Here is a 27,859-nt window from a genome sequence, read left to right as displayed (position 1 = left end):
AAACCAGAGCCTCCCAGCCCACCTCCAGGAGAAAGACTCCAGGGGTGAAGGAAAACCGAAATTTGTATGAATACCACGAAAAGCCCACCGCCTCTCGACCAAGGCCTAGCCTTCCAAACCCACGTTCTACAAATGATGTTGTTAGGGGCCTTTTCACATGCGAACCCGACACTGTTACGGTCCGCCACGAATCGCGTCCTTACAATTGGCGCCGTCTGTGGGAAAGGCTTGTGTGTTGGTATAGGAAGTGGGTCGATAGAGTTTCTTCGTTATATCTAACCGTTGGTTATAGAGTTCTAGTACAAAGTTCTGTTACGGACTACGTTTCTTGACTAGGGGCTTGGTTGAGGAGCTAACTCCCTTAAAGCCAAGGTCCCCCGTAAAGAGAAAACTAGGCACGTGGTAACGTTAACCGTATGGATAAACTCTAGGGGCTTGGCTGAGGAGCTAACTCCCCTAAAGCCAAGACCCCGCACAAAGAGAAAACTAGGTTTTGGACAGAACCAAGGCATTGCATGGTCTACGGACTCAAGCCTCTGGGGAAACCAACTACCTGGATGTGGAAAACTAGGTTTTGGACAGAACCAAGGCATTGCATGGTCTACGGACTCAAGCCTCTGGGGAAACCAACTACCTGGATGTGGAAAACTAGGTTTTGGGACAGAACCAAGGCATTGCAACGGCAATGACTACCTCTTGCATGGTCTACGGACTCAAGCCTCTGGGGAACTACCGAAAACTAGGTTTTGGACAGAACCAACCTGGACTCAAGGAAAAACTACTGGATGTGGAAAAGGTTTTGGACAGAACCAAGGCATTGCATAGTCCTACGGACTCAAGCCTCTGGGGAAACCAACTACCTGGATGTGGAAAACTAGGTTTTGGACAGAACCAAGGCATTGCATAGTCCTCGGACTCAAGCCTCTGGGGAAACCAACTACCTGGATGTGGAAAACTAGGTTTTGGACAGAACCAAGGCATTGCATGGTCCTCGGACTCAAGCCTCTGGGAAACCAACTACCTGGATGTGGAAAACTAGGTTTTGGACAGAACCAAGGCATTGCATGGTCTACGGACTCAAGTCTCTGGGGAAACCAACTACCTGGATGTGGAAAACTAGGTTTTGGACAGAACCAAGGCATTGCATAGTCCTCGGACTCAAGCCTTTGGGGAAACCGACTACCTGGATGTGGAAAACTAGGTTTTGGACAGAACCAAGGCATTGCATAGTCCTCGGACTCAAGCCTCTGGGGAAACCAACTACCTGGATGAGGAAAACTAGGTTTTGGACAGAACCAAGGCATTGCATAGTCCTCGGAGTCAAGCCTCTGGGGAAACCAACTACCTGGATGGGGAACCAACTATTTTTTAAAAAAACTATGGCACATAAACCTCAAAATCCATCCGAAGAGAGCTCCGCGTTAACAGATGGGTTAATACCTTGATTGCGCGGATTCCTCGGTCTACCCTCTGATCCCCCTAATATCAAAGGGGTTGATGCGATACGGCGTAACATATTATCCAGAAGCACAACCAAAGCCCCTCGCTACTCGGCTACCCTCTCGGACGAATTACTTAGAGTTTGTCGTACTCGGACATCGGTCTTGCATGCATCGCGTAGCACTCAGCCGTTATCCCGGTTAGTTCCAAGAGTTTAATTTATTTGATGATTAACCTTGTTATGTTTGATAATATTTGTAAGTCTAAACTAGTAGGAATCTGTATTAAGGCCTTTCTCTGCCTAGAATATCATTAAGGGCAAACTCATATTTAATATTCATGCATAAAGTAGTGGTTACGGAGAAGAAAGATATGTATAGAGAAATAAACACATATTTTATTAAGACAAAGGAACAGTACAGTGTACAATGGAAAGCTGAAACAAAGCCTACATCGAAGCTAACTACGTAAGTAACGAAGAATACAAGAGAGTGAAGATAAAGCCGAGGAGGCAGTTCAGAGGAGAGGTTGGCTACTGCCTCGAGACCTTATTCCCCCTCCATGCTTTTGCACGCCCATAACTCAGGCAGCAAAAGAACCCAACTTGGGGCCTGCACCGGTACAGAAAAGGTGCAGGAAACCTGACCTCAGGCTAACACCATCTACAGAAAAGGTGCAGGGAGCCGGAAGTTGGGAAGCCCCCGCAAAAATTTGCCTGCTACAAGGCAGACGGCGCTGATGGCGGAAATTCCTTTTTCTGACATACCAAAAATCTGGCATAACCAGAACCTGCTTCGGATTTTGACTAAAAGAAGGAGGAATACCATCTTCCTCCTGTCAAGGCAGAGGACTGGCTTGAATCTATGCCATCCTTGTCCATACCATATCACCTTGAGGATTCGGTGCCTCTGAAGCGCGCAGAGACCTTTCATCCCTATCCAAGCCTCAAACATCTTGCTTTGGGGCAGTGGCACTAGAAAGAGAGATCGCGGATATGGAAGAAATATAGTTCTGAAGGGAACGGGAGAGTTCATGTGCAAGTGAAGTGATCCCCTATCCCATTTATACCCAGAAGTAAACCGATGGCATTTAATTCGCGCAGCGTCCCAAGGAACGCTACAGACAAAACGTCTCTGGCTCGATTTCCAACGTCGTCTGCAACCCTGAGGTTAAAGGAGTCTCGAGAGGGTGCACCTCGAACACGGGGACGCCAAAAGGTACCGCGTGATCAAAGGTTATGGAAACACCTCTTAATTTGTGGGCCCAGTAAATTCGCGGCCCAGGCCCGTTCAGCATATGGGCCCAGGGACAGAACCAAGGCCTTGTATGGTCCTCGGACCCAAGCCTATGGGGAAACCAAGTACAAAAAATTATAAAAATTACAAGTTTTGGACAGAACCAAGGCCTTGTATGGTCCTCGGACCCAAGCCTATGGGGAAACCAAGTACAAAAAATTATAAAAATTACAAGTTTTGGACAGAACCAAGGCCTTGTATGGTCCTCGGACCCAAGCCTATGGGGAAACCAAGTACAAAAAATTATAAAAATTACAAGTTTTGGACAGAACCAAGGCCTTGTATGGTCCTCGGACCCAAGCCAATGGGGAAACCAAATACTTGGATAAGAAAAGGTTTGAATCTCGTAAGATGGGTTACTTGATAAAAATGTCAGGTCACTTCATCCACGGCTTAAACACCATAAAAGGTTAAGGCCAATAAAGGTGTAAGGAAGGGGGTGGAAAGCCCCAGCACTTAGTCATATAAGAAGGCCGCTCATTTGGTGGGTGCTATATCTTCAAATGGTTATTCCTTACATGACATCAAGCCTTCGTTTTTCTCCTCGGCTAGCATGAGGTAAGTATTACTCTTCACTGATCGGCCTTATTATGCCAAGCATTTCTATTAAAGTTATGGCGACGTCTTTTTATTATCAAATCTTTTGGTCTTAGCCGTCATTGATTTAGATGCCATATTAATATGCCGAGCAGCGTTTGTAGATCCAAAAGAAAAAAAAAAGGCATAGAGACAAAACATGCGAAATAAAATAACAACGATTTTTATTAATACAAAAAATTATTACAATGTACAAAGAAGGGCTCGAACGAGCCTATACAAAATGCGAACTGCCTAAGCGATAGTTACATCCGTAGTACAGATAACTAAACTCCCAGGCGTCTTCTAAACTCGTTTTCAAAGTCTCTCCAATCTTTGCCTCGATACTGCTCATATTATGATAAGAACCTTCTTTGGGAAGAAATGGCGGAGAAGGAAATAGTAAGGAAGAAATCAATGAAGAAGATGGAGGAGATGAATGAAGAAGATGGAGGACATGAGTAAAGAAGGAGGAGAAGAAGAGAGAAGAGATGAAAAGAAAGAAAAATGAGCAAAAGAGGGAGAAGTGAAAGCACCAGGATGGAACTGGTGCTGGGAAGACTAAGAAAGGGAGATGGAGAATAGCCCCAGTGAAGGAAGAGAGGAAGAAGTAGAGACACTTAGTCCCTGCCTCGATCCTGACTCCCAACACAATGGAGCCATACTAGGTATGCTCATAGGAGAGCGGTTGGTACTGATGATGGGTGTTCTCGACTCAGTTACGCCGGAAGTTTGACGTGACGAGTCCCTGCTTCGGATTTTGACTGAAAGAAGGGTGAGGTTGATTTTGAGTCTTCGCCATCCCTGTCCCGATCGAGCCATAATGAGCTTTACTGGAACATGGCGTCTATGGGAGGGGTTTGGCTCCTGCATCACTCGTTGTTATGATGAAGTGTATCACGATTTAGTTTGTGAACCAGTGGGTAAAATGAACCCTCGGGGAGGCCAAATATTTCAAATCTCAGAAAGATGAGAAGGAATTCTTTACAAAAACAATAACCTCCGCCTTTTCTTCTTATACTGAGGGTGGAGCGGGAGACATTTAATAGGTTCAGATATCCAAAGGAATCTGCCAACACGAACATGCCGGTTCCGTTTCTCCACCCCATCAAAACAAACCGCCGAATTAAAGCAGTCTCGTAAATAGTGGTCATTAAAAGCACGTTTTGGGATACCCAAACGATAAGAGCGCATCAAGCGCGAAATCAAAAGGCTGCCTCATAGACCGGCGCGTTTCTTGGACAGATGAGGAGCCGCCAGCATTATTAAAAGGCCAAATTGATTGGGCCGTAGGAAGAGGTTTGACATCACCAAAACCCCCCTTTCCAACCAAGAGGTTGGACAGCCGGGTTTTGAGGGGCTATTGTGGGGCCCAAATGATTTACGGGCCAAGCCCATCTACCTGGGGAAAATCCGAAGGCCCAAGCCGAGGAGGGCTATGGCCCAAGCTCGACAAAATAGCCTGTGGATATCGCCGAGGACGGCTCAGTCCTCGGCAGACCCAAAGTCCCCCCCTGAAGAAAGGGTAAAAACGGTATAGGACCGAAATTAGGACGAAAGATCTAAAATATCCAGGGAAAGCTGCTCTCACTGCCATTTAATGCTCTGAACCTGACAGAGCCGCAGTCTTTGGCTTTTACAACCACCCCCAACGACTTTGAATATGGGCTGATGGGACAAGTATCAATTTTGGAAAGGTTGACCCTATACGTGGACGAAGGACAGTGGACGCAGGCGGGTATAAAAGGAAAAATAAGTAACCTAAAGGGAGGGGGTGGGGAAAAATGGCCAAAAACCAGAGCCTCCCAGCCCACCTCCAGGAAAAAGACTCCAAGGGTGAAGGAAAACCGAAACTTGTATGAATACCACGAAAAGCCCACCGCCTCTCGACCAAGGCCTAACCTTTCAAACCCACACTCTACAAATGATGTTGTTAGGGGCCTTTTCACGTGCGAACCCGACACTGTTACGGTCCGCCACGAATCGCGTCCTTACAAGTAATGTTACATACAAAAAAAAAAAAAAATTTGACAATATTTTTCACACTAGATGGGTTGACAAATTTTTACTGGTTCTCATATGAGTTTATTATTGACATCACTTTTTTACATAAGACTAACAATTTGTCATATCAAGAAAATATCCAATTTGTTGGCAAATTGGTTGTGTTAGTGGATTTTCATACGTGAATTTGGTTTAACGGTTGGTTTATATATAATCTATACCATTATTTAAGGGGCTTCTCTATTTGGGATCCTCATTTTTTTTTTCAAAAATACCCTTACACCCTTATATTTAAGTAGAGACAAAACTAAATGACAATTTGGTAAAAATACAACTCTAACCCTCACTAAAACATTGTCTAAAAAATAGGGTCATTCTCCTGTTAATTTTTAAATTGTTTTGTCCACTTATAAACTAGATTCTCAAAATAAATATTATATATAAAAAATAAAGACACAAAGTTTTTTTTTTTGGCTATAAACTGATTCTCAAAGTGTAACGTTTTCATTTTTTTTTTCTTTCTCCCTTTTTTCCCTTTATCAAGACTTAAATGTTTCTCTCTTTTTTTTTTTCTTTTTTTTTTGTTTCCTTTCTTCTAAATTCTAATCTCACGTTTTTTATTGATTTTGGTTTTTGTTTTTATTTTTTCAAATCTTTTCTTCTTTATTTTTGAATTATTAAAAAAATGTGATTTTTAATGTACTTCTTTTTTTTTCTTTTTTCTTTTTAATGATTTATTTATGTTGGTGTTTGAATTGTTTTATCTTCACATCCGTTTATACTGCTTTTTTTTTTTTTCTTCATTTTAATGAATATATTTTCTATGTCCAAAATAAAAATCACTATGTGTTTGGTTTAATTGGATAGAAGAGAGAAACAACTTAAATTGAGATATGAATGAAAAATTATGACACTAAACCCAAAAAAAGCCTCATTACACACATAAAGCAAGAGTACAAGGCTAGTAACCTTTTAAAAGCATGTATCCAAGAGTTAGACAATTTTGGATATACACCACTGTCAGTTTTTTTAAAACCTTCTTCTCTCTCCTCGCATGTATTAAAATACTTAATATTCTATAAATAAAATAAAATTTAAAAAAAAAACTTTTAGAAGTAAAACCTTGTTAAAAAAAAAAAAACTAATTTAAAAGTTTTTTTTTTAAGAGTAAATCAAGCAGTGAGAAAATGAAATGAAATGGGTAAAACTTCTTCTTTTTTAGCTTAAGGGTAAGTAAAACTTATAACACACCATAGAAGACGCGAACTTCACCTAAATGTCAAGAAGAAGCCATTGGTATTGGACTATTGATATTTGATACACAGTCCGGGACACGTTGACAAATCGTTGAATAAACTAACAAACTTAACGCAACAAAGAAAAATAACTAATAGCTGTAGCAGAAGAAAAAGCCAATCAAAATAAAAATTGGTCAAAAATCTCCTCATTCTCAAAGCTAAAAAATTCACTTTTTCCTCTCAGTCTCAGCTCACCAGGTAAGCTACTTTGCTCCATTTCTCTGTTTTTTTTTTTTTTTTTTTTTAATTTTTTATTCCAATCAAGAACACACAATCCATTCAAATACTGTTTAGTGTTTTTCTCAGATCACAATTATTTATTTATTTATTTTTTTTTTGTAGGTGCTTCATGCATGTCAACCTATACATAATCCTAGTTGAAGATCATGGTAATATATATATATATATATATATTTTTTTTTTATGTTTATAAAAAAAATTCGGTATCTTCATGTGAAATATGCATTGAATAAAAAAAAAAAACCGATTGTTGTTACAGAATTTCATAGCTGGAGTTTTCAAGCCACCGTGTAGTGTTTTAATCTCCTTGGCTGATGGAAGAACTCGCAAGCAGGTAAATCTTATTAATCACTTCTTTTTTTTCAATATTTGATTTTTTACTATTTTGATCAAATCCCTTTTTTTTTTTTTTTTTGTTAATGAACTTTCGAATTAAGTTAAAAAATGTATTGGCACCTATCTTTTGAGTTGTTATGGATGATATTGCTATTCTGTGAAGTAGGAATCGTGTTCTTGATAAATTACTGCGTATACTTATAACTTTAAGTCGTTAGAAAATGATGAATTTATTTGATTAACCATTGTTTAAGGGCACGGACTCCACTTAATAAGTGGGGCCCAACATGTGTTTTAAATGGGAGGCGGAGTGGAGACGGGGTTCCAACTTAAAGACCCATTTGCTCTAATACTATGATTAAGTGCTGCGTGTTCCTAAAGCTTAAGTCGTTAGGAAATTGTGGATTTAACCACTTTGCCATTATGCTAACACTAGGCCTGTGATGTGTTGAAAATCCACTACACTTCAAAATGGATCCATGAATCTGTAGGGTGTGAAGGCTTCATTTCTGCACAACAAATTAGTTTTTTTTTTTTTTTTTTTTTTACTTTGTTTTTCTTTGGTTAGCATGCTTTGTTTCTTTTGATTAAAGTCCATTGTTGTGAGACGTAAAGTCATGGATTATTTAAAAATTTGGATCATAAATAGATTCTAGTGGATGGGAATAACTAGTTAATACCATATATAAATAAACTATACGGTCCTTATTTTAACAGTTGATTAATCAATTTTATTGTTTAGTGCAAATTTTCTGTTCAGTTTCCATTCCTCGTTAATGGTCAGATCTCATTAGAGATCCCTAGGTGAGAATTAGGGAGTCATTTGCAAACAGAAGATAAGAAATTGTGTAGTTTTTTTTTTTTTTTTTTTTGCTTCTCTCTTAGCACCCTTATAGTTTCAGGATTATACACTCAATATGTTAGTCATTTCAGAAACTCCACTAAGCTTCCCTGTCTCTGACAGCTGTAAACTCTATTAACTCATAATGTTAAAAGTATAACTTTTTTCCTTTCAATTTTATATTAAAAAAAAAAAAACTAAAAGATAGGAGAAGAAAGGTTATTTTCATCAGACCCCTTTCTTCCCTTGGTTTCAAAGGGTTTGGCTTCTCTACCGTGTTATATCCTCCACCAGTCTTCAGTTTTGCCAATGATTTCTTAGTTTTGTATTCAAGCTTCTTTTCCTTTTTTCCTCTCTTATGGGATCCAAATTGTCTTTGCCAAGTCACTTTGGCCAATAGATTGATAGTACCTCAAAGAAAAATTGAATGTGCAATCAATCCATAGAAACTGGGGTCAATGAATACACCAGTGTAATCTAGCTCAAATGACACCTCCTTTCTCGTAAGAGTAAGGTAGAAGGTGAGGTTGTGGGTTCATGACCCAATGGGTGCATATGTAACTTACTGATAGAAAATATTCATATTGAGAGACAGAAGAAAAATGCATCTATGACACCCACTATCTCCAATATTCTGATTCCTTATAGAGATTTTTGTGAAATGACACAATTTGCTTCCTAAACTTTGCTTCATCATTATATATATGATAACATAGGGAACGTTTCTAAGGAAGAGCCCTTTGTGATTCCCCTATGTGATTGTTCCGTCTATGTGAATTCACCACAATGAAAAATCTGATGTTATTGTCGCCTGCTTTTAACTACACAACTTAGATTTCATTATCAATTTTGCTTAAATGCCTTTAAAAGATTTGTACAGATGCATTGGCCTATAAATCTCAGTTTGTTGGGTCACTACTTTATTGGCTGGTCTTGGATAGGAGCAAACCTTTGTAGTGATATGATTTTATTGTTTCCTCGAATGTGTAATATGTTTTTTCAAAACCTTTGGGTATACATCCACTCATCCAGTATACTTCGTTGGTTTCCCATGTTTTTTTTTTCCTTCATTTTTTCCCCTGGTTTAATGAAAATATTACCTATTAAAAAAAAAAACTACAAAGCCAAATAAAAAATTTTGGGAAATTATCAAATCTACCACAAAATTACACCTAGATGTAGAATTTTCAGATGTCTTCAACTCCAAAGATGGTAACTAAATATGGTCCAAGTTGCCAAAAGTTCTTGTCTACATGGTCAGACCCATTAGGGATTCCATCAATAAATCATGCAACTGACCTTGAAAACCGTCACTGCATCACATATATTCACCAGAAGCTGTTCCTAAATTAATTTATTTTCGAGCATTTGCATTTTCAAATTCTATCCTTTTTTTTACAGGTTCCAATAAAGAAGGACAATGGTCAAACTGTTATGCTTCCTCTGTTCCAAAGTCAAGAAACCATCATTGGCGAGGTATAGTTGGTTATTGTGCTTTCCAATCTTATGAAGGGTTATTACCGGAGTTTTGCTGACTATACACAGGTACAAGCATAATATGGGAGGTTAACTCTTGCTCTTGTTATCTCAGGTTCTTGTGGAACCAACACAAGGGAAGAAATTTGAACATAATGGTATTAAAATTGAGCTCCTTGGTCAAATAGGTGTGCTTCCTTTGCTTCAAGCTTTTCATTTTAGATTTCTAATTAGTTGGAGTTTTTTAACTTAAGTAGAAAATTATAATGTGAATGCAATTGGGAGTAACACAGATTTTCATTTTGATAGATAAGAATAATTTTATTGAGAAGAGACTACTTCATGAGCAAAAAAATCATGAAGCAGACTAAATAAACATGCTAATCTACTATTGTCACAAACTCATGTCCTACTTCATTGGTTAATTTAATTGATCAATTCTGGTTCTATCTATCTATTTTGATCAGTAATAATGCTTCATTGAAAAATTGAAATCATACAAGGAACCAAAGCACACAGGCTTTACTAGCAATACAACTAAACTATGATGCATGGAAACTTCAACTATCAAGTAAATCAGCCAACAAATTAAAAGTAAAGACACCCAAAGCGTTGGTCCACTTGAGCAAAGTCTGGAAGAAGGAAATCTTCAAGTCATGCATCGATCTCTTGCTTCATTAAAAAATACAAGCATTTCTCTCCCGCCAAATACCCCACATGAGGCAATGAGGGATCATAGTCATACTCCAAATCACAGTAGATTTATGCCTGTTAAACTTGCTAGCCCAACTTGATAAAAGCTCCACAACACCACTCAGCATAACCCAATGGACCCCAAATAATGAAAGCACCGTATAATTCTAGTTCTATTTTTTATTGTAAATATTTGAAACTGAAGCGGATTCTTAAGGACATGGTGAATGAAAAGCTTGATATTTGCTTGTTCTCTAGAAGGTGAAACACTTGAAATTCTCAGATGAGGGAAATCATATCCAAGATACAGTAAATTGAATATGGATAAGATCTTCTTAGTACCATTGAGAAGAGGGGAAAAGAAAAGAGTAGAAGATTCAGAAGTGTTTTACTTTAGTTCTTTTAGGGCTGGCTCTTTGTTTCACTAGAATAATTATGGGGTCTAGTGAAATCTTTAAACATAGTTCTGTCTCTGGTTTTAAATTAGTTCGAAGTTAGTATTATGTAATGTATGTTATATTAATCTCAGATTAAGTTGACATATTCTGTTTGAAAATTTTAGCATTATATTTTTACTTTTGTTTCCCATTGGAAAAGTCAATGGATATAGGGTTAGTTTATCATGTGCATTATTTGAGCTTTTGGGGACTATTGCTGTATAATAGCTATTACAATGTTCTGACTGTATTGTTTTCTTTCACCTCATTGCAGAGTTGTTTTTTGACAGAGGCAACTTTTATGATTTTACTTCCCTTGGTGAGTGTATTTAAGATTGTGATTCTACAAAATGATCAATAATTAAATTGCTATACTATACCACCATTTTGTGAACCAGAAACCTATACTTTATCTTTCATCAGGATAATCATTTCAAACTTTTGAAAAGTCCACCCCCCCCTCTCTCTTATTTTATTTTTTTAGAAAAAATTTTGAGGGTCTATGATTGTCATTTTCCATTAATTAATTAGTTTTTTTATATATTCCAAATAGGCCACGACTCCCATTATTTTTTGTGCAGTGCGTGAACTTGATGTTCCTGGTGAATTATATGAAAGGAAAACATATCCATTTGAATTTTCTACTGTTGAGATGCCTCATGAATCATACAATGGAGTCAACGTTAGGCTTAGGTACGCTGTCATGTAACTTCTACTATGAGAAAGAAGATTGTTTATTGGAGATTGTATATTGTTCTCAAGACTGTTGTTTAACTCTTACTGGTTTCTCTCTCTTTGCTTAATCTCCTATTCCCCTCCCCCTTAGAAAAAGTATCCTATGTTTCAAGTTTATAGTCATCATGATAGTAGCAAAACCTGGAGTGTTATTCTGCTTTGTCTTATGTGGATCTTTTGGCAAGAGGGAAATAATCGTAATCTTAGTTGGGGTTGAGCTCGATTGGAATTTAATTGAATCTATGCTTTTGAGGACATGATTGGAGCAATGATTTAGGCAGCCTACACTTTCCATCTTTTTTATTTTAAGATTTTATTTTCATTTTGAGTATTAGAGTTTACTCTGTTGGACAATTGTATATCTCCTGTGTACTCTTCCTTATTCTTTCTTCAATAAAATTTATATTTAACTGGAAAAGAAGCAGAAAGAAAGAACTGACCCTTTGAGTGTTTCTGGAAATCTCACAGGTATATTTTGAAAGTAACAATTGGTCGAAATTATGTCACTAACATGGTGGAGTACCAGGAATTTGTGGTAATTTATTCTTAATTATGTAAGCTATATATTGAATTACTATGAATTTGTGATACTATGGAGCATTTCGTTGATTGCCATACTATTTTTGTGAATCCATTTTACTCTATTTTATAAAGTGTTTAAATTATATGAATGATGTTACACATGTTCAATCCATTAATTTAAAGAAAGACATACAAGAGCGCGATATTTTGCAGTTTGTAATTAAAGACTTTTTTTTTGTTTTACTAGATGTGATTATACTGTAATGACATGTAGTTGAGCTGGTTAAACCAGTTGAGCTGCTTTGTTCTATCTACTTAAATTTTGCCTAGTTTTGGAGCTCAGCACTAACATTCACAGCTTTTCTTTTATATTGGTTTTTTTTTTCTTTTTTTATTGGTGATTTTTTTAAAGTGATGGTAAGAAAAGTTCTCTCAACTTGTGTTTATCTATTATTTCACTTTAAAAAGTAAACCAAGAAAAACTCTGCTGCTGCATTCTTTAATCTCATTGCTTAAATCTTCTGAAGATGCTAGTCCTTGCCCAGGATTGCCATAAAATCAGATTTTATTTTCTACATCCATTTATATGTATTAAGCATTTAAGCTCCTCAAAATTCCTCTACTGCAGATATTTAAATGTATAGAATGAGAGTATTGCAAAGGTACTCTATTTACTTCTTTATTATTTTTTGAATTATCTTTTACCGCTATGTTCTGAATCAGGTTCGCAACTACACTCCACCTCCACCGATCAATAACAGCATTAAGGTTAGAATTGTGATGCTTTTGCTTTATGCATGGTTGCATATGTTATATAAATGGTTTGCACAAGATTCCTTCCTGCTCCTGTAATCTCCAGTGTCCCGATGCTTTCGAATATTTACTTTCTTCAAACAGCTGATACTTGCTCCAACTACTCCCATAATATCCAATTTCCTGTTACTTTTGATATTTACTTGTCACAAGTAGTTGATAGTAGTTCCAACAGACAGCGTTGAATCCTCCATCTTATCCTTTGAATGTCACAAATGCTTGTGTATTTTTAACAAATGATTTGTTCATAGCCTTCAGTCTTGGTGCTTTGTCGTCATTGTAATCACCCATGTCAATGTCTGTGATTCTCTTTTGGTTTTAATTTATTTAAAGGGAAGTTGTGGGGAGGAGTACACATGTAAATTGGTAGTTGATCTGCTGATATGGTTCAGGAAAGGAAAAAAAATCATTTTCCATAATGCTCCCATTTGTTTCTGTTGATGCTCATGCAGATGGAGGTCGGAATTGAGGACTGTCTACACATTGAGTTTGAGTACAATACAAGCAAGTAAGTATAAATGAAGGCCATGTTAAAATAGTCAAGTTTAATATTTTCTACAGAATGAACTAGGAAATTTTGAAACTTCTTAATGGTACTCAAAAAATTTGAAGGTATCACCTGAAGGATGCCATCCTTGGAAAAATATATTTTCTTTTGGTGAGAATTAAGATTAAAAATATGGAGCTTGAGATTAGGCGTCGGGAGTCAACTGGATCAGGGTCCAATACATACGTTGAAACCGAGACCCTTGCAAAATTTGAGTTGATGGACGGTGCTCCAGTCAGAGGTACACAGTTAGCACATGATCTGATTTATGTCTTGTGGAACTCTTCTGAAATGATTCTCTCACAGAAGTCTTTACCATTATGCTTCTCATGTATTGGTCTTTCCTTGATATGGCCAGTCTTAACTCTCTCTCTTTCTTTTTTTTCTTTTTTCTTTTTTTTAATTTTTTTTTTTATGATATTTATTTGGATTGTGATTCTGGCATTCCATCTGTGATGCTACAATTGCTTTCACATGGTTGATGGTTTCTACACCGCTTAATATTTGTATCACATGGTTGATGGTTCTATCATTCTGTGCAACAACTATTTCGTTATTTAATTATTGGGTGCATCCACTAATGCTCTTACAGGAGAATCAATTCCAATCAGACTTTTCCTTAGTCCTTATGAACTGACACCAACATATCGCAACATCAACAACAAATTTAGTGTGAAGTACTTTTTGAATCTGGTTCTTGTGGATGAGGAGGATCGGCGGTATTTCAAGCAGCAAGAAATCACAGTCTATCGGCTTCTTGAAGATTAACTATTTTCTCAACTTAAAGCAGTTCAAACATTTCGTGATGAGAAAGGAGCAGCACATGCTAATGGCACCAGTTAGTGAAGCCCCTGTGTGGTTATTTAAAGGATGAGTTAGTGGATTCATCTCGGTGAGCTGTTTATGTAATTGCCAATTTACACACGGATGATCACTTGATGATTTTGCTTTTTCTTGAGATTCAAACACCTGTAAAATTATAGCAGTGACCTTTTGTGATTTCAAAATTTTGTAGTTTTGGTTTGATAGGGGTATCTTATTGTGCTTTTGTTAAAAATAAATATTTTTGGGTTATGTTATATACTTATGTGTGTGTTTTTACACATGCACATGTATCAGTCTATTTTTCAATTTGTGTTTTATTTAGTTAAATAAATGCCTTTTTCAAAAATTTGGAGTGGAATAGAGAATAAGGAATAAAAAATTATTTAGCCGCTGAAAGTTTTTAGCATTCATGTGAAATTCTCAAGATGAAGCTTCTTTGACCACCAAATTCTCACTACATTGTGGACCTAACTATAAGATTTTTACTTTCTGCAGTCAGTTATAATCAATATGCACGTATTTACAGGACTTGTCAAATTAATTATTTTGAGCTTCCTAATTGGTATGGTGCTACTATTATTGGATGTGAAAAGGAAGCTTCTCAAGAATGCCAAATTCAACTTTTATAGATTGAAGGTAGGACCAAATGGAGGTTTCGACATGGTGTTTCTTCTGCTCTAAGAAAATACATTTATGACTCTCACATGGTGTCGTACTTGGGAAAACTCAGAAGAAGTGATCGATCCAAAATACACGATTCTTCTATGGTAATAGACAACCGTATAAATTATTACAAACTTGTGTTTTGCCGTGTGTGCGGTAGGGACATAGTTACCGACTGAGTGTTTGGAAGTTAGGACACCAGTGGTGAGAGAAAAGTTAGGACCCACTTATCACGTGAGCAAGTTGTGAGAAAAATTATAGTTCTAGCATTACTCATACTAGCGATAGGCCCGCGCAATATACGGATAATGCTGTAAGCTATTATGTGAGGATTATATAGAATGTTCAAAATATTTTTAAGTAATAACATGAAGTAATGTTGTGATAACTTGAAGAGATTTTTGTCTAACTAATGATATATTAAAAGATAATGTGAGGTGAAAAGTTAAATGAAAAATTACTCTAACAAAGCTTTACATGACATAATTGCATGGTCTCCCCCGTAAGATTTTTACTTTCTTATATAAAATTTTTTAAAAAACCAGATAAAAAAAAAATATATATATATATATATATATATACACACTGCATACCTATAGATAATTAATATGTGTATTTACTTCATTGGCACATTCAATGAACTAAAAATTTGACATAAATGCAAGCTTTGATAAGGTGGACTAAATGAGAGAAACTCAAGAAATGTATCATTACCTATGCTATCCCACATGAGGTCTCTACTTTTATATATACTAGTGTGTAACTTTAAAAAATTAGATAGGACACATGGCACAAAATTGAACTTCAATTTAGAATCTAATTGAATTTAGAATCTTTAATTTTTGCACCTAATAATTCACTTAACACACAAATTTAAAATTTTGATAAGACACGTGGCACAAAATTAAACTCCAATTTAAAATTTAATTGGATTTCTCTTAGTTTTATATATATATATATATAGAGAGAGAGAGAGAGAGAGAGAGAGAGAGAGAGAGAGAGATTTCTTCTCCTAACATGTTAGATACAAGCCCACAATTCTACCTAGAAAAACTTTGCTTTTACTATATATTAAACCAATTGATAGTCTTATTCATTATTTTCATGCAGCAATCATACTACCATACTCAAACGGTGGATATAGGTAGGAGTTGGTATGACAAACACATCTAGTTCTAGATTCTAACATAAGATAATTGATAGAAACTGGTTACTCGGTATATGCGACAACTTTACTATTTAAAAAATACTTTAAAAATAATATGTGTATATATATATATATATATGTCAATTATAGTTAATGAAATTGAGATAAAGATATCAATTTAGATTATTTTTAAACTCCATTAGTTTCTATTTTTATTTTGCCACAAAAAGAAGGGCAGTGTACACATCTGTGGTAGGTCCTACCCTCAGGCTGGCATCTGAAGACAGCCTACGTGTCTCATAACCTGCCTTTACCTACTGCTCGGCTGATTGAATTCCACGTCATATTCTATAGTCTATACCATCCAATTTATGTGAATGACTCCGACCTATACTTTTATATATATATATCTACCATAAATATAAGTGATAACAACACTATATAATATACTCAATTTTTTTTTTTAATAATATAATATAATACTACCACGAGTATCTCCACTTGACCTAACAGATTTTATTTTATTTTTTTTGGACAAAATGATTTTGTTTAATCCATTTACATGCTTCTTCATTCATGTGCTATTGGTGAAAATAATGATTTATAATGAAGTGGGCCATAGCATATCTATATTCTATAAACACACACTATGTGTCAGTGTCGTGTCACTAACGAATATAAAGCATTCACGCAACTCCAATTCAAATTTTTAGCCAGTAGAGGATTTAAAATCAAAGGGGATTTTGGCACCAAGTAAAAAGAGCATATTACACCCACTAATACACCGTACACACACATTGGCTTTTAACTGAAATCGTGATTTCACACCACTTCTTTCAAAATTTTAATTAGTGGAGGATTTAAAATCCAAAGGGATTTTGGCGCTAAGTAAAAAAGAGTAATGATTATTACACACACTAACACTGCACACACTTAAGATACGTTAATTTCAAACTGAAATCATGACTTTTAAGTTAGAAAGCAATATGTGTTGCGTGTGTAATGGTATTTTCCGCAGCAAAAATATTGCGGACAAGATTTATTTAGGCCAAATGACGTGTATGTAGCTTCTAGTCGCTTCTTTTACTGGTTCTTTTATAGGTAAGAGCTTTCAGTGGGTCGTGTACTTCATTGCTATGCTTCAATTCTTTATAATCAATATAAATATCAATAATAGTAGTGTCATTTTTCATTGTTAAAATTGATAATATATTTTTGAATTCTAGATAGTTTAATTGGTAAAGAATTAATAATATCTATAACTGAAAGTCTATTAATAGAAATTAAAAAAATTTATTTATAGCAAACTAAGTATCTTTTAAATTTAATATGAAATTTAATCCATATTAAATGGAAAATTAACAAAGACCTAAGTGAACCGAAGAGACCGAATATATGCAATTTTTTACAAAATGAAAAAAGACAATTGCTCATTTTTAAGTCATCTATTATGCCTTTGATTTGGCATGACAATTGACATATGCTCTCTCTCTCTCTCTCTCTCTCTCTCTCTCTCACACACACTCATATTGTTGTGGCAGGTCTCTCTCTCATATTATCGTGGCAGGGATTGAAAGCTCAATTGCTTAGAATCCTTAGATCACAAATCTTGCAGTTTAATTCTTATATTTATATCAACATCTTGTTATTAGTAGTATCTTTCCTCCTTTAGAAGGAAAGAGGTTTGAAACCATCATACATTTAAGTTTGGACCACAAGTCTAACAAAAATCTCAACTGTCCTCTCAAAAGCTATGAGTTTCAATCTTATCTTAGCCTGTTAATGATCTTGTTATTTGGTGGTACCTTTACATTTTAGGAGGGAGGTATCAATTCATAGCATGAGAGAGAGAGAGAGAGAATTTCTCTGTTGAACAACACTTAGTATAACAAATGTTAGTACAAGACTGCCTAGGCTCAAGAAAACAAGGCATGAAGATGACCACAAGTGTACCAGATAGTCATGGTAAGGCGATGGATGAGGAAAACAAAAAATTACACATCATTCTTACTTCATCACCTCAAATTAAGGTCGATCTGTTTGATTGTAAGAAAGTAAAAAACAAACATTGCACCGCTATGCTTTCCAACAATAATAACATGGAAAACAATTGGTAAAGCCCATATCTGTCTAATCTACGGAGGTCAAAAAACAAAAAGAATGAGCATATAGAACAACATTTACCAAGGTAGCTTGAATGGTAAATCATTGAGGATACAACACAATAAAAGCAGAAACGGGATGTTATTTCATTTCTTGCATGTCTTCCTCAGTTTTCCAAACAACATCCTCCAGGCAGGTTGAGAGGTTTTTATAAAACTGCACAGGAAAAACAAAAAACAGTAGTTTAGAATTTAGATATGTCAACTCCAATGTTCTAATAATTAGGCCTCTGAATTTATAAAGATAGAGCTGCAGCCACATGGTTGTTTTTGACAACCAGCTTTAGGGTGACAACAATTGACCCTCACATGGCAGATTAATGTCCTGAAATCCTTCACAGACAGCCATAACTAATAAGAGAGAAATCCTACTTTAGATATGGTAAATCTCACCCGCCTTCAGTTCTCTCTCTCTCTCTAGCAACTACCCCTTTTCAAGTTCAGATACTCTCGGAAACATAATAATTACCTCAAAAAGTGAGAGAAATGAAAATATAATCGATGGAAAAGCAAAAAAACAACAGGAGGATACCTTATGAAACTCCAAGGTGTCCCCTTTTGCTTTCCGCACCTCAACCATATGAAGAGAAGGTGCCACTTGAAATATCTGATTAAAATATAAGAATAGGTAAAAATAACAAAGAATAAAACAATCCCAGCTAATGAATAACAAGTAGCGTAATTGTCATGTACCTCTGTGGCAACATTAAGGTTTCCCTTTCTTCCAGCTTTCATGTTTTCAAGCCTCATCTACAAGATTTAATATGATACATATTAATTTCATCCAAAATGCATAATTATTATAAAATTTTAAAAAATATGAAAATACCACAAATCCTTGTTATATAAACACTAGTTAAGTCTGTTGACTACATTTTGCCCACCTTGTAGTTCTTCTTGTGTACATCAAAACCAAGAGGCTTTGCGGCTTCTTCAATCTTATTGATGATCTCATTGGCAGGGCATTTGGATGTGAACCTTGTTTCTCTCTTAAATCCCTGCATGCAATGACATCATGACAAACCCCAACATAAATACAGAGCAATATTTTTTTATCTTAAATTTTTCAAGAAATGTAAATTATTGCCTCACTGACCAAATACGTGGTCTGTCTACCAAAGGATATAGATATATATATATATATATATATTTTTTTTGAGAAACAATATTTGTTAAATTATATGCACAAAGCAGTATTAAACAAAATCCTCCTTGGGTTTATTTTACAAAACATAACAGCACAAAAATAACTTTCACAGCTGATAGTTTCCACAGGTTATGCATTTGCAGAATCATGTACTCAATACAGAAATCTTTCTCACCAAAGTTTCCAAAAATTCCTAGCACAAATAACTTTAAAAATAATAGAAATAACTAATCTGAATTCAAAGACAAATGTTGAGCCAAAACTGAATGAGAGAATCTTTTATCATCAATTAAGTGTCCTGATTAACTGAGCCTTCCTAGCTCAATTCATTATCAGTGATAAACCCATCACAATATAGTTTAGATTCCCTTCCCAAGTGACCCTTCTTGAAATATTATTAGTCTCTGCTTGAAGAAGAATAAACGAGGAGAAAGATGAACGAATACAAGAACCTATGATCTACAAAATTATACTGATTTTTTATTAACTCTCTTTTCCTTGTGAATGGAATGTAATTTCATCAACCACCAAACTTTCCCAAGTCGGGTAAATACAAATAGTCAATCACCACTTAAAGGAATATATTAATTTCATAGCAATACAGAGAGCATATTTTTAACTTGCGCGAACCTGTTCCATATCAAACAAATTTGAAAGGTTTAGCCCTTTTGACAATGAAATTAACTCAAATGCGTTCATAGCTGCTGGTTGCTCTTCCTTCTTCTCCATCACATGGTGCTCCTGTTACAATAACAAAAACACAGATTTTGAGACAAATACTTGTTAAAAATGCAGCAGGCTTGTTATAGTAATAGTCATCTGGAACATACTTCTGAGTCTTTAAAGACTGCTTCCACATCATCCAAATTTGTATCCTCCTTCTCTTCAAACACAGGAGGCTTATAGTCTTTCTTAAACCATTCGTCTTCCAATATTTCAGATATGGTAATACGCTGCCATAGATCACAGCAAATCAGAGAAACATATATCTAGCTAGTTGTGAAAGATGGTTTCAGAAATCATATAATAATTTTTTATTAATGGTAATTTTTGCAAGTTTTGGTCGCAATGTAAAAAGCACAATTACAGTCCGTTTTCATTTTATTTTTGTTCTTATTTTTTAGGTTTGGGGGGGGGGGGGGTGGAGGGTGGCTGAAATCATCTGCTTATGGTTCCAAAGGTCAGACTACATAAGCGCAAATATGGTTAAAAGAATCACACTGATGCATATGCAGTTGGAGACAGTTTGTACAAGGCAACAGTTGGGCACTAACTAGGGAATCTAAAAGTTAAAATGCAAGAGAAAAACCAACTCTTTCACCCTTGACATTATTTTTTTGAGTAACCCTCCAAACATTATTTTTGAGAAACTGTTATGATGCCTTTTGGAAAATTTAGAAGAAAATAAAGGAAACAAGAAGATGAAGCAGATAGAATAATACATTTTAATTGTTAATTTGCAGGTTTCTTGGTTTGAATCCCCAACTGTTGTGCCTACTAAAAGGAAAACATGAAATGAAGTATATTACAAGGAATTTAAAAAATATATATGTATATACATATGAAACAGCACAAGGTGTAAGTCCTTTGTTGTATACTCACAAGCTACAATAGGCACCATGATAAAATAAATGTCTAATTTTCATTTATCATCATAGTCAATTGCTTACACTAATTGATGATTATTGTCATCAGATAAACCAAAGCTAATGGTCAAGAAATAAAGCACAAATCTAGATCTGTAAAGTTTTGGTTTCTAGATAATCACTTGATCTTGTAACATACTTTTTGTTGCTTATAAAGAAACTGTTAAGATTTCTCTGGAACAAGTAACATGACCTAGAGTAGTATAACTATAAAACCATTTTGCTCATGTATGTAAGCTCACACAAGTACATTGGTTCTCAAAGAACCATACAATCTAACAAGACCTCCACCAAACGCTAGGGATGCCAATATTTACTCAGAGGCATTCTTGCATTGTTTGTCTAGACAAACTCTGGCAGGTGGCATCCATCATGCATCCTAGATTATGGCAAGTATTAGGTAGGCTGACAAGAAAGAGTTAATGCCTTGACAGCCTATATGCATATATAATTGAACTTCTTAGAACAATCACAAGGCATCCTAAATTCCTAACAATGGTGAATGTAGGACAAACAACGTGAGAGATAACCTACACATCTCAAAATAATAGACAAAAAGAAAAGCATTTATTAATATGAATAACAATGAAAAAGATTAATCATAAACTCCCAGATTTAAATAAGCTACCACATAACCAAATTATCTACAACCTTTGTAACAGAACATAAGAGTATTAGCCATAATAAACCTGTTGCAAATTCGCTCAAATTCAAACTAATGATTATACAATGTGCAAAAGCCTAGTGGTAAAATCTAAAATGGAAAATAAATAAATACAAGAGAGAGGAAGCCTGAACATGCCTGACTTTCAGCACCGCAATAAGAATTTAGTATAATTGGCCTTTACTACCTCACCAAATAATTGATGGGTACTTTCTCAATCAAATAGCTTAAGCACATACGAGTACAACATCCTTCGCTGTCTGGGTGAACTTGAACAGCTCCTGATATTGGAGGGTCTGTTCAACTAATGTATTTAAAGCAAGATAGAATGTTTGATAGGGTTTCATTTGTCCAACAGAAATGTTTGTCATTATGCTCAGATTTTCTTTTGGTGACTGCAGAAAGTATTAGTTACAGGATTCCCTTTCTCAACCAAAAAAAAAAAAAAGAGAAAAAAGTCGCAGGATTCCATGACTTAAAATTATGACCACTATATATTAATGAAGTGCATGTCAATGTATGTAATGATATTCTTGAGACCTTGAGTTTGTACTTCAAGCTTCATAATCTTCTAATTTAACAATCCTATTGAAAAATTAGATTTCAGGTATGAAATGCAGTCCTTACCAACAATGATACTATGAAAATCAGAGTCTATTCTTAAAATTTTTAAGATGCAGAAAGGCCACAAATCATCAATAGAATGACACTGACAAGTTTACTTACAGTCATAGGGTTGGGATCCAGGATTCGAGTTATCAATTTCATTGCACTGAATGACAGCCAAGGAGGGCAACTAAATTCAGCAGCAGAAATCTGCATATAGAGAAAGTGGGTAATATATAGAAGATGGAAAACAATAGGAGGATTGTGATAAAGAATTGATAAAAGGCTCACTTTTTTATACAGGGTCATAAGATTAGCATCATCAAAAGGCAAGTAACCTGCAAGCAGTACAAAGAGTATCACTCCACACGACCACAAGTCCGCAGTTGCCCCATCATAGCCTCTATCATTGAGGACCTAAACAGCAAGATCATATATTGTTATGAAATAGGAACACAGGTGTATAAAAATATAAGCATGATGTGAACAGTCCACACCTCAGGAGCAACGTAATTTGGTGTTCCACAGGTAGTGTGAAGTAGGCCATCATCCTGCCAGATTTAACCATACAGTAAGAAACAAAAGCAATATTCAATGCTAACAATGGATGAAGGTCCTAAGAGAGAGAGAGAGGGCAGCAATGCAGTTACCAAAGTAGTATATTGCAATCCTTGGAAATACAAACAAAAAATAGATCTTAACTATATTTTATTTGACAGATAAATTACAAATTTATGGAAGGAACACTAATAACTTAACCCTAACAATACCAGATACATTTTTCCTTCTTCTGAAGCTTCAGAATCACTGGGCTGTTCTAATAAGTATGTACTTATTCAATGAACATTATCTTTATATATCATTCAGCACACTTCAGCAGTCCAGGTTTTCTCCAAGTACAGAGAAAAAATGGGGTCCATGATAGAATTTTGTTAAAATAATTATTTGAAGAAAATTAATTTTAATTTGCAAAAAATTAGAAGGGAACCCGTTCAATAGAACAAACTATGTGCATGAGAGTGGATTAAACCATTCATTCATCAAATATGACATTAAGTTACTACATAAAAAGATCTAGGTTTTTCTTTTTGTTGCTTTTGGCCATAGTAATTTTAAATCAAACTTGGAATTAAAACACATATGACATAATATAACTAGGGTGGCCATGCTTAATAAAGAATTTAGGTTGCTATAGCAATACACTCATGCCAAAACAATGGAAGGTATTGACATCTATGTATAACCTAGTATGCGATGAAACCTTGCTGTCATGCCAAAACAATAAATCTATGTATAGCCTTTACATGTTCCAAATTACTTAAAATAAAGCTTTCAATGTGCACATTTTAGCTATCCTCACTTTCAAAAGGTTTCCAACTTTATCACAGTACAACCAAGAACCATTTGCTTTCATCTTCCACACTAATATACATTTAATAATATCACTGTCCTTCAATGCCAAGCTTAAAAATGACAATACAGATAGCAGTAACAAGATCAATACAATATCTGAAAACAAAAGACCAATGAGAAGTTCAGAGGAAACAGCACTATATTACCCTGACTTGTTGGGACAGTGCACTCAACCCGAAATCAGAAACTTTGAGGTTTCCATAAGCATCCAACAGCAAGTTTTCTGGCTGCAAAACAAGCCATAAAAATGAAAGAACATTATGAAGCAATGAATCTTTCCTGCCATATTAACTGATTCTGGCAGGGGGAGTTAAAGACATTACACACCTTGAGGTCTCTGTGATAAACGCCCCTGCTATGGCAATAATCAACTGCATTAATAAGCTGCTGAAAATATCTGCGGGCCTCATCCTCTCTCATTCGTCCATGGTTTACCTTCACAACAAAATACATTTTCTTTAGAAATTGTTCACTATCTTCTATATCTAATCCAAGTACAAGAATGAGAGAGAGCAACACAGAATGGTTGATAAACAAATGGGAACTGTGAAACTGGAGTGATAACTCTAATGTATTATTCATGGACCCCTTACAATTGATTGGCAAACCATTGTATAGAACAGGAACAATAGAAAATTCAACAACTCACAATCTTATCAAATAGTTCTCCACCAGTAACAAACTCCATAACAATGAATATTTTCGTCTTGCTCCCCATCACCTGAAAAGTAAGAGGAAAAAAAGAAAACAGAAAAATTCAGACAATAAGCAGGATAAGGAAAGTATTGGAATATTATCGAGTTAAGGCGTGTTGTTAACTAAGTAGTAAAGTTCAACATTGGATACTAATGATGAGAATGAGGAGTTAATAGCATAAGTAGGCCCAAACCGATTGGCTTATGATTTTGGGTCAAGTGGTGTCTCTATATGCTACATTAACTACCTGACAGAAAGAAATTTATCGTCGAATTCAAGAGCTGTCTTTAAAGTAATATACTCCTAGAGTACAGACGTGATACTCTTTCCTCTCACATAACATTGGATCACACACTAATTTTCTGTCTTTAAAATTGCTTACAGTTAACAAGTTCATGCAATTACCAAAACAATTGAGGAAAAAAAAGAGAAAAAAAAAAAGAAAAAAAAGAAAGAAAGAAAGAGAGAGAACCTCGTATAATCGAACGACATTGGGATGCTTGATTAACTTCATTGTTGCTATTTCCCGCCTGATCTGTAACATTATGGAAAAGAAAAGAGAAATCACCTATGGTGTATAATATACATACATACATAAATAAGAAATGAATGAGGGTACCTGTTCAGCCATCTTGTGTTTGAGAACCTTCTCTTTGTCAAGGATCTTAAGAGCCACAGGTTCTCCAGTCTCAGAATTTCTGGCAAATTTCACTTTGGCGAATGTCCCCTCACCAATTGTTCTACCAACCTCATATTTGCCTACCCTCCTCTTCACTTTTGGTTGACTCATTCTCCTCCTTAATTCTACTGTTCTCAGCTACTGTTCTTTGAGGTAGCTACTTCAATAAATCTGCCTCAAAACACATTACCAAAACACCAGTGAGTTCTATGAATCAAAATCGTCACTTTTTTTTTTAATAATGATTATAGAGTTATTATTATAATTTTTGCATGTCACTGACATTATCTCCTATAGATCAAGACATCCAAAACAAAAACCCAACAAAAAAAAAAAAGAAGAAGCAAGATTCATTATCTGCTATAGGAACCTCAATCTTTTTTGCCCAAAAGAACCAAGATCACCCAAAAAAAAACCTTTTTTCCCTGTTCTTTTTTCTCAGTTTTTAAGAGTAACAAGAGCAAGAGCAAGAGCAAGAGCAAACCAATAATGTTTGATTTCTTATAACGTGAGAATTCTACTCAGACACGAAAAGTACAATACAAGACAAGAGAGAAACTAATCACCTTCTTCCGTACAACAACTACAACAACAACCGGAAATTCAGTACAAATCCGAACTAAGAAAAAGAAGCAAAAGAGACCCAATATAAAAACAAGAAAAACCCAGCAGAGCACACCACCAACTAGTCTTGTTGAAAATATGGCAGAACCCTCAAACCGTAAGAAAATTTTGAAAGCTACACAGGGAGGTTGTTGAGCTTGTGAAGAGTTGTAAAGAGCACTAGATAAGAGATCAGAATACTCAGAATAAACCCACAAACAAAAAAAACAAAAACAATTTGGGGTGCAAGAAGCTTAAAAATATTTAAAGAACCAAATCAGACACATACTTATATAGAAACAAGATCATGAATTATCTATTAAAAGCAGAAGGATGATGATGACACAATAATATAATATATATATATATATATATGTATATATATATGTATATATATGAGAGAGAAAAAGAGGATATACTTGTGGTTTTAGAGATAAGTAGAAAGGAAAATGGCAAAGGCTCTTGCGTCTGGTTGAATATTGAAAAAGCTTCCTTTTTTATTTGAGTTTGCTTTCAAAGTCAGTGTATATTAATAAATTATGAATGACAGATTTTGATCACTTCTGGCACTGTGTGCATCTGTATCACTGCTAACAGACAAAACCAACGCGGTTACAATTAAAAATAATAATTTTTTTATTAAAAAAATCTCATATTTTAGCTGTGAATCTTGTGATGGAGAATTAAAAGTGGAATAAATTAATCTAATGTCAATTTGTTGGGGATATTGGTACATGTAATTTTATATTTCTACAGAGGTATTAATTAGTGTGTGTATAACAAGCACAGTTAGTTCTGACTTCTAGAACTCTGTCTAGCTAGAGTGTGCAACAGTCATTAGCATTTTACATACATAGAAAGTAGTATTTTGAAAGTTTTGGACAAAATATTTTATTTTCTATCTTATTATTTAACGTGTGTAATAATAATTAGTATTCTTCGTGTACAAAAAATAGTCTTTCGAATCTTTTAACCAAAATATTCTATTCTTTATCTTTGAGAGTTAACTCAAAAATCCCACATGCAAATATGCTAGTAGAGTGGTAGATTAAATGTCTATAACTCAAAATTCCCATTGAAATATGCTAATAATAGTGTGGTGAATTGATTGTCTAAATTACAAGTACTAGAGTTAACACGTACCCAAATTCACATATACTTGAAAATATTAAAATTCAATTAAGAATTAAGTAAGTTAAACACAAACAAAATGTTATTTTGGGCATAAAGATAACATTACTCAAATTAAGAGCTCTTAATTTACGTTGAAGTGCCATATACCAAATATAAACATGCTTTACCTACCATTCAAATTAACCCAGTTAAGTCCATATTCATTTATGTTTAAACTTTGTTATTTCCCGTTAAAGAAACACGTATTAATTTTTACACTAACTCCAACTACGTGGCTTGGTTGTACTGTACGGAATTTAAAGATGTCAAACTTGGTGCACATCTGTCTCTGTTTCTGTACCCTTTTGTATATGCAGGAAAACAATCTGGACCACGTGTTTTATGTTGTGGTTTTCTTTTTTCTTTAAACGTACAAAATTTCCACACACCAGTCAGCTGTCAAGTATACTCAGCACGCCAACTCTTAACCCGTTAACGGCAACAACAGTTACATCATCTCTCTCTCTCTCTCTCTACTTGCACGTTCTATTACTTTTTTTCTTCGTCTTTTCTTTTCTTTTCTTCTTTTAGATAGGAATAATTGAATAAATAGGGTGCACAATTCAAACTTTTCAGTTTTCACATTCAACAATTACGTACCATTATTGTTGTTGTTGTTGTTGTTGTTGTGGACTTATGGTGCTTAAATTTAAAATATTTTTTTTGATAACCGCTTAAATTTAAAAATATATTTTCTACTTCGTTTTAAACGTGCATTTATTGCTTCCAAAAAAAATATATATATATATTACTTATCAAGGGAATAGCAAGAATTATGAAGGGCCTCAAAAGTAGTTTGAACTCGCAATTTGGGATGCTTCAGAAGAGAAGCTAAAAAAATTATTAGTGCCACCGGAGGATCGTAAAAAATGATCCTACGTACCATTTTTTTTTTCGAAAAAGAAATAAAAAATTGATCCTACCTAATCCCACTAACGATAATTAAATATTATTATTTATGCAAATATTATAATTAAATATTGTTATTTATACAAATATTATATCATTTGGTGATTTTTATTTATTTATTTTTTTGCCAATTAGAAAGGTTTTTTTTTTTTTTTAAAGGAATTGCTAGTTAGAAAGTTGATTTAAACATTTACATAAGTGAAATCATTTTACTATTAGGTTGACCAAAAAGATTGTAAAAGTGGTCATCCTAATCCTCTAATTATGATAAAA

General features: G+C 35.0%; 2 protein-coding genes across 9 annotated transcripts; one reads left to right on the top strand and one right to left on the bottom strand.

Annotated features, from left to right (window-relative positions):
- Positions 1-6,591: 6,591 nt before the first annotated feature.
- Positions 6,592-14,376, top strand: LOC115976678 (vacuolar protein sorting-associated protein 26A-like). Its single transcript, XM_031098129.1, has 12 exons — positions 6,592-6,811; positions 6,956-7,002; positions 7,113-7,187; positions 9,432-9,506; positions 9,622-9,694; positions 10,911-10,955; positions 11,218-11,329; positions 11,840-11,906; positions 12,617-12,661; positions 13,159-13,214; positions 13,319-13,494; positions 13,846-14,376. The coding sequence occupies exons 2-12, from the start codon at positions 7,000-7,002 to the stop codon at positions 14,019-14,021; spliced, it is 903 nt and encodes a 300-aa protein (XP_030953989.1). The 5' UTR covers positions 6,592-6,811; positions 6,956-6,999; the 3' UTR covers positions 14,022-14,376.
- Positions 14,377-17,749: 3,373 nt separating this feature from the next.
- Positions 17,750-26,032, bottom strand: LOC115976640 (CBL-interacting serine/threonine-protein kinase 3-like). Of its 8 annotated transcripts, XR_004088352.1 has the most exons (16): positions 25,924-26,032; positions 24,842-25,072; positions 24,695-24,757; positions 24,176-24,247; positions 23,854-23,961; positions 23,673-23,753; positions 22,611-22,664; positions 22,405-22,530; positions 22,234-22,323; positions 20,640-20,691; positions 20,028-20,150; positions 19,828-19,938; positions 18,935-19,048; positions 18,744-18,800; positions 18,583-18,657; positions 17,750-18,207 (listed from the first exon to the last, which is right to left on the bottom strand). XR_004088352.1 is itself a non-coding variant. In XM_031098068.1 (15 exons), exons 2-15 carry the CDS (start codon positions 25,010-25,012, stop codon positions 18,133-18,135), a joined length of 1,320 nt encoding a protein of 439 aa, XP_030953928.1. In that variant the 5' UTR covers positions 25,013-25,072; positions 25,924-26,032; the 3' UTR covers positions 17,762-18,132. The 8 variants fall into 8 exon arrangements, 6 of the variants coding, with proteins under 6 accessions (XP_030953928.1, XP_030953946.1, XP_030953938.1 ...); XM_031098068.1 differs by lacking the exon at positions 20,640-20,691 and having other exon boundaries at positions 17,762-18,207; XM_031098086.1 differs by lacking the exon at positions 20,640-20,691 and having other exon boundaries at positions 17,762-18,207; positions 24,842-25,076; positions 25,924-26,028.
- Between the last annotated feature and the right edge of the window lie 1,827 nt (positions 26,033-27,859).

The sequence above is a fragment of the Quercus lobata genome, chromosome 1 (assembly GCF_001633185.2).
Source record: "Quercus lobata isolate SW786 chromosome 1, ValleyOak3.0 Primary Assembly, whole genome shotgun sequence".
In the NCBI taxonomy this organism is placed as follows: domain Eukaryota; kingdom Viridiplantae; phylum Streptophyta; class Magnoliopsida; order Fagales; family Fagaceae; genus Quercus; species Quercus lobata.
The sequence above is the reverse complement of the archived record's forward strand: the minus strand, read 5'-3'. Positions and strand labels throughout refer to the sequence as shown.